The sequence below is a fragment of the Pecten maximus genome, chromosome 16 (assembly GCF_902652985.1).
Source record: "Pecten maximus chromosome 16, xPecMax1.1, whole genome shotgun sequence".
Classification (NCBI taxonomy): domain Eukaryota; kingdom Metazoa; phylum Mollusca; class Bivalvia; order Pectinida; family Pectinidae; genus Pecten; species Pecten maximus.
This window is the reverse complement of record NC_047030.1, coordinates 26,236,727-26,250,145: the sequence shown is the minus strand read 5'-3', so window position 1 is coordinate 26,250,145 and position 13,419 is coordinate 26,236,727. Positions and strand designations below refer to the sequence as shown.

The following is a 13,419-nucleotide window of genomic DNA, read 5'->3' as shown; positions in this document are numbered from 1 at the left end:
GGGCGGAGTCACGGTTATAAGTGTTTTATTTCAGGATTCCGTAATTAACATAGTAGATATGTGTTCATAGGAAACACAGAGAATGTTTTTATTCTTCTATATCAAAAATGGTATAGATCCAAATTTTCATTGTGTTATCACGCCAGAAAGTGTAGGGAAATCCGTAATATTTTGAACTCACATCATCTGAGACAACCTAACTATACAAGTCTCTGGTAATTCCTTCTTTCCGTCGTCCACCAAACTGTGGAATGATCCAGATATTACTATAAAGAATTCGTCTACTTAGAAGTTCATTAAAAGAAATATACATAGGAAGTGTCCAATAATAACTGCATCTTGGTGTGTGGGTCCCGCATGTTATAAATACTCCATAGCCGTTTGAAGAACTGTACTAGCTCTCCTAACTATATATATATGACCTTTTCAGAGCAAATTTTAAATTTAATTCTCCTGAACATATGTGTGGTAATCCTTGAAAGACTCCAATCATTTCCCCTGCGTATGACCCCTATAGGCCCTTATTCGTTTTCTATTTACAATAAACATTGTTATAATCTTTCCGCAAAAATCAAACCTCTGCCTTTCTCCTATTTGGCGAACCAGAATACAGCAATGCAGATATTACAATTTATGTACGTATTTCAATTATTAAATAAGTCCGTAGCCGATTTCACTTGATTTTTAACAGATTTAGCATAAGACATATATACATATATATATATATATATGTCTCTGGATTTAGCAACGGAGTTATTACGTAAGAATCAATTCTGTGATAATGCTTTTCATTCTATTTGATTTGCAGGAGATTAATAATTCATTGATATATTCATGATAGTTTAAGTCGTTAATTGTACTAGAATACTAAAAACAGCATATGTAGGTCTCTGATTTTATTTACATCTTTTTTTTTATTAAATTTTCAAAAAATATACACATGACAAAATTTGACAATTCATTCGTTCCTTTTTCCTACATCAATTTTTTTCATATCACAAATTCAAACACTCTTGATGCATATAAGCATCCATTGCATACTATTTCCTTTCATACGTATTCAAGTAATCATACACACATCATTATTAAAGGAGGGAGACACATGATACAGACAAGCACGAAACAGACAGATACCACAGACAGACAAGGACAGACAGATTGACAAAATATAAGCACATACAGACATCTACTTGGACAAACAGCTAGACAGACAGACACCCAACGGACGACTATATAGACATCCAAACACAAACAGATAATTGGAAGGACAGACAGATTGACAAACAGACAAACACAAGACAGACACTTCAGATATAAAAAGGCCTTCGGAAGAAAAAAATAATTGATAGGTGAATTGAAAACACTTTAAAGAAATATTTTGCTGAAAATATACGATAAAATTTTATAAATGTCATTGGCTTTTTGCAAACAGTCAGAGTTTAAGAAAAATATATTCATTGTAATAATATACTTTTTTCATTTTTCCATTTTTCCCACCCTTTGTTAAAACATTCAAGAGAAGCTTCACCCTTCCCAATTGCTATATATAAATATTCAGAAATTCGATAAAGAAACGAAAATATAATGAGAGAGAGAGAGAGAGAGAGAGAGAGAGAGAGAGAGAGAGAGAGTATTTAAATGAATATAACGAAGAATATAAATTCAAAAAATCATTGATGATTCAAGTAATAATGCAGTGCTACTTATCAATGAATAACATATTATCTTATACGGCTTTACCCCTTGTTTCGTTTTAATATAGTGTCGATGTCTCACAATAGCAAACTGATATGCTATTAATATTGGTAGACTTCTACAATATAACCCTCACCTCTTATAGAATTCCAGAATGGTGGCATGATGATATTACTTTAAGTATTCAAATTCGAAACAAACATAAACGTGAGGGCCATCTTGATCTTTATCGTAAGTGGAGAAATAAAGTGACTGCCATGATAAGATATGCATAGATCAGTGTAAAGATTCCAAAACCTTCTGGAATAATTATAAGAAATTATGTCCAAATAAGTCTTCTAGTGTGCCAAGTTTTATAAAAGATCTAGATGGCAATGATATATCTGATGAAAATGAAATAGGAAATTGTTTTAACAAGTATTTTACCAATATAGCAAGCCAATATGTAAGAGAAGTTGGTGATAATGAATCTTCAGATGCTTAAATTATTCACCGAAAGCAAATTGGAAGATAAAGTTTTTGACATACCAAAAGTTGACATTCCTTTTACTGAAAAGTTTCTTATTAAACTTAGATGTCAACAAAGCCACTGGGCTTGATAATATTAGCGCAACATTTCTGAAATATTGTGCTAAGGCTATTGCTCCAGTTGTCTGTAAACTGCTTAATGTTTGTATTGATACAAGTTGTTTTCCTCAAAACTGGAAATATGCAAAAGTATGCCCTCTTCTTAATAAGGGTAAAAAAGAATTGTTGTCTAATTACAGACCGATCTCGATATTGCCTGTTTTATCCAAGTGATTAGAAAAACACATACATGTTCATTTTTTATAAGTTTTTGATTTCCGTAAGGCTCTCGATCTTGTTAATCATCAACTTTTGCTTTCAAAACTTGAATTGTATGGATGTTCATCCAGAACAGTACAGTTTAAATAGCTATTTGAGCGGGAGATTTCAAGTTCTACATATTAAGAATACTCTAAGTGATTCTTCCCTCTTTCAGTTGGGGTCCCTCAGGCCGGGATCTCTATTGGGGCCCATGCGAAATCTATTGATGATGTAAATAAAAACCTCAATGAGGATGCCAAGTCAGTCTCATCATGGTGTGATGTTAACAAAATGTGTATTAATACTGACAAAACCAAAGCTATGCTTGTTTCTACCTCACAGAGGAAATGTAAGTTAAAAGGTGAACTATCTGTTGTCATCAACGATGTAAATATTGAAAATATAAAACATGAAAAGCTGTTAGGAGTATCAGTTAATGATTGTATGGCTTGGGATTACCAGTTCTCAAATGTATGTAGAAAAGTCTTTTTTTTTCAAATGAAAAAGATAAGACCATTTATTAACCAGATATCCTGTATTACCTTTTTTAACTGTCAATCCTTATATTGACTACTGTGCTACTGTCTGGGGCAACAGTACAAAAAAGAATATTGTTAAGTTGGAGCGCCTTCAGAAGAGAGCAGCCAGAATTATTTTTAATTGTGACTTTTTAACTCCATCTAAATTACTAAGATGGCTGCCTTTTAGCAAAAGGATTTTATATAGTCAGTCTGTTTTTATGTACAAGATAATTAACAATTTAGCTCCACAAAATTTAAATTATTTTACTAGCATATCTGATGTCCATTGTAGGTCTACCAGATTCTCAACTACAAATGTTTTTTTACTTACCATCTCATAATACAAATAGTTTCAAAAAGTCTTTTAAATATCAGGGAGTTCATACATGGAATCTTTTACCAAGTAATGCGAGAAACTGTTCAACGCTTTTATCTTCTAAGAAAGCAACAAGGGCTTTTTTATGGAGTAATCTGTAATCCTGCTGTGGTTGTATTTTTTATCCTTTACATTTAATGACAGCTCCGAAATTATGTTTTTTTTTTATTATTATTATATGTGCCTTGTTTAATGTTATAGTATTATTCTTTTATATGTTGTAAATACTGTGTATTCTATAACTTATCTTGACCATGTGTAAGACGAGTTTTTAAGCTCAACATGTTATCAAGTATAAATAAAGACCATTATTATATTCAGGTTTCACACAACTAATTCAGCCAATCAGCGGGTGTTTCGCCTGAACCAAGTCCCCGAAGAAAATGTGTTTCTATGGTTTGTAGCTATTTCCTGAGTAAATAACATAATGGCATGGGTACTTTCTATATACGAGAATAAAGAATGTGGTCTTGAGATTCTCCCGGTATAGATAAAAAGACATAACCTCCAGGTGTAAAAAGGCGGGAATTCCCCCAGGTAGGGGTATAGTCCACTGTAAATATCAGGGTTACACTCTCCCAAGTATTGGTGTGCTCTTATATGCCAATAAACCTATCCAATAACACCATTTTTCAAGTAGGAAAATATTCAAAATTTAATTTGATATAAAATTTACAACGATTGAATTTCAAATGAGCGTTTCAGGGGGATGGAGTCATTGGTAATAACATATATTAAAATAACTAGTTGTGTGAGACCTACATTTGTGCATGTATAGATCTAGAGTAACGTCCCCTGATTCAAAATGGCTGCGCCCATTGGAATTGCGCCGGGCCCATGACCTGTCAATAGTTGTCGTATTAATCTATTGTTTATAACTCTGTATATACACACACAAACATCGGATTATCAAACATGGAACGGCTTTTAACGCGGAAAGTGTGCGCTTTGTGGGTGCCATGTTTGTACTCATGCAGCAGAAACATGTCCAGTTTCCATCGTTGCGTAAGCTTGATTTTTTGTTCGTTTACAAGGTAGTCAGCAGTGTTGTACTGACGCAGCACGGTTGGGCTTAACATGCATTCAAAACATATTTTCAGGATGCTGTGTGAAAATATATCCCAGCCCCAGGTTTATTTAACAAGCTAAAAAGGTTGGGTATATCCCCACATATATGGATAGACCTAGTTACTCAAATGCAAGACAATTTGAAATAGAAACACTATACATTTTTTTTTATATATAAGAAAAATGTCTGTCAGAATCTCCAATTTAAGTCTGGTGTCAGTGGACCAGAGGAAACTCTATCAGGCTTACTAAACATCTACAATTGTACGGATATACATCTTTAATTTGTCTTGATAATACAGAGACAATGAGATCCAACGTCCGGTGTAGATAGTTCTATACGTTCGGTAGTCTCCCTAGGATGGATTCCAATGGAATACACGATTCCGGTACATAAAAAGTGTGTAAACAATAAGTAAAGATGACCAGACAACATCCGTAGGAAGATCTTCAACTGGTTTAATGTTCTGAGGACGGCATACCTAGTATGCCGAAACATGTAAACCATTAAACCAGTTGAAGATCTTCATACGGATGTTGTCTGATCATCTTTACTTATTATTTTTGTCTTGATAAGTATCTCCCAAATTCATTATCAGATTACAGTGAAATTTCTACAATATATTATTACAGTAAATACGTCGGTGATATCATTGTTTATTATTCTTTGAAGAATAGGGGACCATGGTGCATTTATATATTTGTGAGAACATCTATTTTTGTACATCATGCCCAGCTATGGTTTTTCTTACTACAATATAGAGATATAAAGCCCCAGTTTCATCAATATTCATAATCATTCCTGAAATCAAAGTCTAACAGGTAACCATAACAGAATATCAGACACGTGCCTTAAATACTGAGACTTCATTCAGTCCAATATGGAAGAATACAATTCTATCATGCAGAAAAAATTCTATTATTGAGTTTCCTCATGTAATATTAATCTTAAAATAATTTAGATTTATTTAAAATAATAATGAAACAAAATGTAATCTGACTTTGCAGGTTCCACAGAAGTTGTCACACCAAACACCACAGCACTTACTCCAAAGGAAACTCCAGAAAAAATCCACAATCATCTTACGATGTGCAGGAGAGATGAAAAGAGAGGTAATAATAACTAGTAATTGGGGGAGTACATAGGAAACATCAGTTTTTATGAATTGTAAATGTTCTAAAATAATTTTGATATACTTTACATACATGTATATGCATTACTTACATGTTTTTAGAAATAAATGTGTTTAAATCATCAAACGAATTAGTGCAAATTAATCAAAGGTCAAACTTTTCAAAAAGCGATCTTCTAAAATGAGTGTTTAGAAATATACATGTAATTTGTAATCATAATTGTAGTATTTGTTTTTTCTTTTATCTATTGTTAATATATGTTTCTTCACAGAAACCTATGAGTTGGAAACTTTTTGCAGTGATGACAGTTTGCTGTGGTGGATTGTATGCTGGCTATGAATATTTTGATAGGAGATGGAAGAAAGGTAAATTTATTAATACATGTACATTATAAAAGGCAGTCTCAGTGATATACATGTATACCATATTTTACTGAGTAATAATCACGTTTTTTTTCTTACTTCAAAATAAAGTCTGTGGCTCACTCCCTACTACATCATTGAAATAAACTAGATTGAACAAATCTTTATACAGAACATTCATAAAACATGTTATTAATGACATGTTTCTTGTTTCTCCAAGTCATGTCTAGACTTCTTGAAACACGTCAGTTAACCAATTTCAATGAAACTGTGCACAAATGTGAGTGCAGAAATTTTGGTTGCTATGGTAGCATGTCACTTTATGCACATGTTTTGTGTGATGGCCTATCTGATCCTTCAGTGGATACATCTTCCCTCAATGGATATCTCTTCCCTCAATAGATATCTCTTCCCTCAATGGATATCTCTTCCCTCAATAGATATCTCTTCCCTCAATGGATATGTCTTCCAACAATGGATACATCTTCCCTCATGGGATATCTCTTCCCTCAGTGGATACATCTTCCCTCATGGGATATCTCTTCCCTCAGTGGATACATCTTCCCTCATGGGATATCTCTTCCCTCAGTGGATACATCTTCCCTCATGGGATATCTCTTCCCTCAGTGGATATCTTTTCCTTCAGTTGATATATCTCCCCTTGATGGATACATCTTCCTTCAGTGGATATCTCTCCCCTCTGTGGATATCTCTCCCCTCTGTGGATATCTCTTCCCTCAGTATATATCTCTTCCCTCAGTTTTTGACTGATCTCTCTAGGAAACTCAATATGTGTAATAATAATTTGACGATGTTCTTCCAAGATTATTATTTTTATTTCTCATTTGTAAAGCCATTGGGGTGTCAATTAGTGTCGTATCTTTCTAACACTTAATTCTTAACTAATTACTGATGAACCAAATTAAACAATTTAGGCCTAATACCCTGGAATGGCCAGTCCAAAAGTGAATCTTAAGCTTCATTCATACAAAATGTAATCCATGTGCTAAATTAGAAATTTGCTGTCGTGTGTATTTGGTCAAAGTTTTCAGATTAGTGAAAGTCTTGGTGCAGGTAGTATCTGGAGAAAGGTCCCAAGTTGTAACTTCAATATTTCAACATGTACAGTATCTGTTTGTTTTTATTTTCATTCCAAATACAATAATGTAATAAATTGTGATACTTCATCGATAGCAGGTCTCACTTCTGTAAAATGCACCAATCAAAATATGCTATGTATGTGTAACATCTGTAGGCACTTCATGATTATAACATCAATGTGAAGTCTGCAAATTTAAAATTGTGTTGGTCTTTGTTATTTTTTGTAGAAAAAATCATGGCTACATATGGAAATGTTGGTAGTCCTCAAATTGGCGGAGCATGGACTTTAACAGACCACAACGAAGTTGAAAGAACAGACAAAGAATTCCGTGGTAAATGGTTACTGGTATATTTTGGCTTCACCCACTGTCCAGATATATGTCCCGATGAGCTGGAGAAGATTGCCAAGGTTGTGGATCATTTCAGTAAGTATTTAATTAAAGTTTCTGTGTGCCAAGGTAGTGGATCATTTCAGTAAGTATTGAATTAAAGTACATTTCATAGGTATACACTGCTCAATTCGTTGTAAGTGGAGGCTCTAATGGGTGACCTAATTTGTTAATGGCTAAGTGTCAATCAATTGTAAGGAACTAGACAATATAATTTCAACCGGTTGATGGTAGGAATTAGGATGTAATTATTTTCTCTTTGGTAGGAAATACACCAATAGGTGGCACTTTCAGTATTTCCACATGCCAATGGGCTTAGGTGTAATTTATATGTGTCATTCAGTCAACACAGGTAATAGTGAGCATACATAATTTTTTTTTTTAATAAAGATAGGTTAGGTGAGGAATTGGTATGATGTGTGCGAAATATGTATTTTTGTCATTGTTTTGGATATTTATGGTGTTTTCTTAATAAACTCATCAGTCAGTGCCTATGTCGCTGTGACATCAGTCAGTGCCTATGTCGCTGTGACATCAGTCAGTGCCTATGTCCCTGTGACATCAGTCAGTGCCTATGTCGCTGTGACATCAGTCAGTGCCTATGTCGCTGTGACATCAGTCAGTGCCTATGTCCCTGTGACATCAGTCAGTACCTATGTCCCTGTGACATCAGTCAGTGCCTATGTCCCTGTGACATCAGTCAGTGCCTATGTCCCTGTGACATCAGTCAGTGCCTATGTCCCTGTGACATCAGTCAGTACCTATGTCCCTGTGACATCAGTCAGTACCTATGTCCCTGTGACATCAGTCAGTGCCTATGTCGCTGTGACATCAGTCAGTGCCTATGTCCCTGTGACATCAGTCAGTGCCTATGTCCCTGTGACATCAGTCAGTACCTATGTCCCTGTGACATCAGTCAGTGCCTATGTCCCTGTGACATACATCAGTCAGTGCCTATGTCCCTGTGATACATCAGTCAGTGCCTATGTCCCTGTGCCATCAGTCAAAGCCTATGTCCCTGTGACATCAGTCGTCAGTGCCTATGTTGCTATGACATCAGTCAGTGCCTATGTCGCTGTGACATCAGTCAGTGCCTATGTCCCTGTGACATCAGTCAGTACCTATGTCCCTGTGACATCAGTCAGTGCCTATGTCGCTGTGACATATCAGTCAGTGCCTATGTCCCTGTGACATCAGTCAGTACCTATGTCGCTGTGACATCAGTCAGTGCCTATGTCCCTGTGATATCATTCAGTGCCTATGTCCCTGTGACATCAGTCAGTGCCTATGTCGCTGTGCCATCATTCAGTGCCTATGTCCCTGTGACATCAGTCAGTGCCTATGTCACTGTGACATCAGTCAGTGCCTATGTCCCCATGACATCAGTCAGTGCCTATGTCCCTGTGATACATCAGTCAGTGCCTATGTCCCCGTGACAACAGTCAGTGCCTATGTCCCCGTGACACCAGTCAGTGCCTATGTCCCTGTGACATCAGTCAGTACCTATGTCCCCGTGACATCAGTCAGTGCCTATGTCGCTGTGCCATCAGTCAGTGCCTATGTCCCTGTGACATCAGTCAGTACCTATGTCGCTGTGCCATCAGTCAGTACCTATGTCCCTGTGACATCAGTCAGTGCCTATGTCCCTGTGACATCAGTCAATGCCTATGTCCCCATGACATCAGTCAGTGCCTATGTCCCCGTGACATCAGTCAGTGCCTATGTCGCTGTGACATCAGTCAGTGCCTATGTCCCTGTGACATCAGTCAGTGCCTATGTCCCCGTGACATCAGTCAGTACCTATGTCCCCGTGACATCAGTCAGTGCCTATGTCCCTGTGACATCAGTCAGTGCCTATGTCCCTGTGACATCAGTCAGTGCCTATGTCCCTGTGACATCAGTCAGTGCCTATGTCGCTGTGAAATACAGTTGTTGTATTTGTGTTGTTTATCCTATTGGGTTATTTAGAAGAGAAACATAATAAGTTATGCTGAATTGTTTGGTTTGGTTTACGGTTTTTACGCCTACTATCACGGCAGTTGCTGTATTAAGTTGACATAAGGGGCCAGAAGTCATGTGCTTCTGGTGCCTGTATCCCCCTCAGGTGAGTCTTATCCTATCTATCCGGTACATCCAGAAGACATCTCCCTGGGACGGACATGGGCGTGGCTAGGTGTTCCCTTGGTCCGGTGTCGAACTCCATATGTATACTGGTTTTTATTACTGGATCAATCAGTCTAGGTCTTGTCAGATTGACCAGGTCTTCAACACTTATACTAGGGACAAATCAAGCAGACTCTGACCATGTTGAGGTATTGGGCCCATGGGCAGTATCAACATTTTCTTGTCTGAAAAGAAGAGAATGGTTTCTAGTTGAAACAGCTATAGATACCTACAAACATATGACTTAGAATTTGTAAAACAAATAACTTCTATGGATGATTTAAGAACGTATTTCTAAACATACTGATACATATATATACATGTGTATGTGAAAATCTGGCACATTTATGAAAAAAATGATATTTAAATAACATCATATTCTCTATTTGGTTATCAATAAGACTGACTTGTACAAATACAACATAAAATTAAGTTTTTACATTAAACCTAGATGTCTTTAAGGTTTAAATAATACTTGATGGCGATACATCTTATACGAGAGATACATTGTATGTGAAAATATACAATATTCTAGGATTGCTGTTAATTTGTTTACTACATACTGTATATAAATTAAAAATATCTATATTTCTTGAAGATAAACAGCCTAATGGTCCCAGAGTAAAGCCTTTGTTTGTGACAATTGACCCAGAAAGGGACACCAAAGAAATTATGAAGAAATATTGTGAAGGTGAGTAAAAAATCTAAAACACTTGTCTATTTATAGGACATATCGTTGTACAATATAAAGATTGAGAAATTCTTTTTAAGTACAATATAAAATGATAAGTATGTGTCTTTTAATTGGCCAAGGTTCATTATGACCTCTGTGGTGCTAAAGTGACCCTGTGGTAAAAAAAGGTTTATGATAGGTCAAAGAACAGTTTGGCCCCTGCATGACAAATTTAAAGTACCCTGGTAATCCTAAGAATGAGGGTGCCATCTTGAAATTTTTTAGAGTATTTTCAAATAATTCCTATGTTGTAGTATTGTACTGAAATAAATTTTGGATGCTGTTTTAATGGTGCCTGACATTATAATTAAAGGCCGTTTCATTGTAAGAGAGTTCCGGTGGTTCTCTGGTCATTTTGCCAATTTGTTTGACACAGCTTTCCTTCACTAGGCAGGGCTCAAAGTGGCGCCTATTTTAGTGGCCATGGCACCTTAAATTCACCATTGGCGACCATTTATTGACCTATAAGTAGCCTGCATGGCCACTAAAAAATTGTGAAAATATGCGATTTGGTTAATCTTTTAAAAGTTGGTGTCAATTCTAACATAACGTTCACAATTGAAAAAGATAAAGAGAGATTTTACACTTAACTAAAGAATTAAAAGATTTTGTTTTTGAATGTAAGACAACTTGGCCGGGCGACTAACATTTTCCAATTGGCGCCTGGATTTTATGACTTAATTGGTAGTCAAATAGGCCACCTGTTAAAAATATCCACTTTGAGCCCTGCAAGGTTTTTCCTGAAGTGCATAGTGATTCAAAAAGAGGGGCTTAGTTTATGTGTAGTTCTTTATGCTGTTACAGTAAGGGGAATGTCTTGGCTGAGTCTCGCTCAACTTTGGTAAAAATTATGTTTAAATTCTAAACCATTGTTTAGGCTTCTGTTTATAGCCCCTATATATATCGAGGTACGCCAAACTTTTACGGTAATTTGATTGTAGAGCAAACTCAGGTTGAGGAATGGACCAATTTTATGTGAAATACATGCAGATGTTAAATTTATATTCTTTAGCAGGACAACAAACACAGTTAACATGAACTATCTATATCATATCTGCATATCCATCCATTATTTATCATTAACAAATCATTTCTTATGCATATCTTCAATTCATTGTTGACAATTTTGATTGAGTCGGTTCTAACTACCTGGCTAGTTAATATCAATAAAATTCAGCAGATAATTTTGACTTTGACCCAACGTAGGGATAGACCTGCAGGACAGTAGAATAACATTGATGAGCTAGTTTTTACCGGACTGCAGTATGGACAGGCTTATCACCAGGCATCGGCTTATTGTCAGGTAAACAGAGTCAAAAATAACAATTTTATAATGTATTGCAGAGTTTACACCTGAGCTCCTTGGATTGACAGGAACTCGAGAACAGCTGCAGAGTATATATGAAAAATTCCATGTTTATTTCAAGTATGGAGAAGAGGATGAAACAGGAGACTACCTGGTAAAGTTTGATAAATATAACTCAAAATCTAGATTCAGGAGAACCAATCCTTTTCAATAAAAAATAGATTTTTTAGCTCACCTGACTTTTCTCACTTTGAGCTTATGCCATGTTGCAGCATCAAGCAGCCATCCATCATCAGTCAACATTTTCTTTAACTCACTACTTGTCAATAAACAACTGAAGGAATTTGGATGAAATTTGGTCTAGAACATTATTGGGCAAAGGAGATCCGATACAGCATAAATGGAAACTATGACTCCCCCAGGGCCAGAGTGGGGCACAATATGGGAAAAAACTGAGTAAATCATTTAAATTGCTACTAGTCCTAAATTACTGGATGGATTTTGATGTGATTTGGTCTGGAGCATTATTGTTCAAAGAAGATCCAATAATGTATAAACAGATGTCGTGCCTCCATTTGGAGCTGGAGGGGCTGAAATATCCAGGGGAGCAATGCAGTCCCTCTAGGCCTCTTGTTAAGTGATAGAAGCAAAATTAATGTTTTATAGTATCAAGGCTTGGGGAGGGCTCATTTAATTTTTGTGTACCACTTTTTGCTGACTATTTAAAAAAAAAAGAAGGGGATTTATGTGTGAACAGAGACTTATCTGCAGACAAATACAGTATAATTTATTGTTTATACAAAATGTGTGGTAAATATGTGGATTTGTTGACAATGTAATCAAAGTTTAATTTCCGTTCCTCTACGATACACTGCAGTACAATATACATTAATTACACAAGGGGTGAAGGGTCTTATTTAGTGCTGTGATTGCTTAGCTATAATGTAAAGTTTATCTGTATTTCTGTTCGACAGGTGGATCACACTCTTCTCACCTACCTCATGACGCCTGACGGATTATACGCGGACCATTTCAGTAAAAGGTCGACCTTTGATAAGATGATTCAGAACATGACATTGAGAATGGATAAGAAGGAATCTAATAAATCTTAATATATTTGTGTGTGTGCTTCATCACTGAAAAAAATAATCAATCAACACAAATGACCTTATAGTATATGTGTTGTGTGAAATGACTGCACCAATCAACATAATAATGATTAAACTTCTCAGTGGCAAGGAAAGACTCGTATAATGTATTGAAAACATTCATTAAGTACATATAGATTCAATTCTTAAAATAGCTGGTGGTGTGTTTTGCCAAATGTACAACTATTTTTCCTGTGAAGAATCATTTTACATGTACCGTATGAAGGTAGAGATGGAACACTCTACATGCAGTAGCCTATAATTAATAATAATATTGATACTGTAGATGTGATAATATTTATATTCAGTGAGTCGCTTTTCCACAAAAAAAAAATTCAAGGAAATACAGAGTACATATTTGAACCTATAGAATTCTGGCTCAGGTGTTCAGACCTGGAATTTTTCTAACCCTGACTGGTATTACTACATGGAGATCAACATGTCAGTTTTTGAACCAACGAACTCATCTACGAGACCTCTCAGCCAATCACAAGGAGCAAGAAAAGGTTCTATATTGAGATGTATGTGATATGATTAAAGTACATGTATTTATGAATTACATTCAGTTTGATAATAAAATGGATATATAACCTTA

General features: G+C 35.8%; 1 protein-coding gene across 1 annotated transcript; it reads left to right on the top strand.

Moving 5' to 3' along the window:
• The first annotated feature begins 4,219 nt into the window (after nucleotides 1–4,219).
• On the top strand, nucleotides 4,220–13,419 carry LOC117345193 (protein SCO1 homolog, mitochondrial-like). The gene is made up of 7 exons (XM_033908202.1): nucleotides 4,220–4,425; nucleotides 5,497–5,601; nucleotides 5,894–5,987; nucleotides 7,313–7,510; nucleotides 10,236–10,328; nucleotides 11,715–11,830; nucleotides 12,651–13,419. Exons 1-7 carry the CDS (start codon nucleotides 4,336–4,338, stop codon nucleotides 12,786–12,788), a joined length of 834 nt encoding a protein of 277 aa, XP_033764093.1. The 5' UTR covers nucleotides 4,220–4,335; the 3' UTR covers nucleotides 12,789–13,419.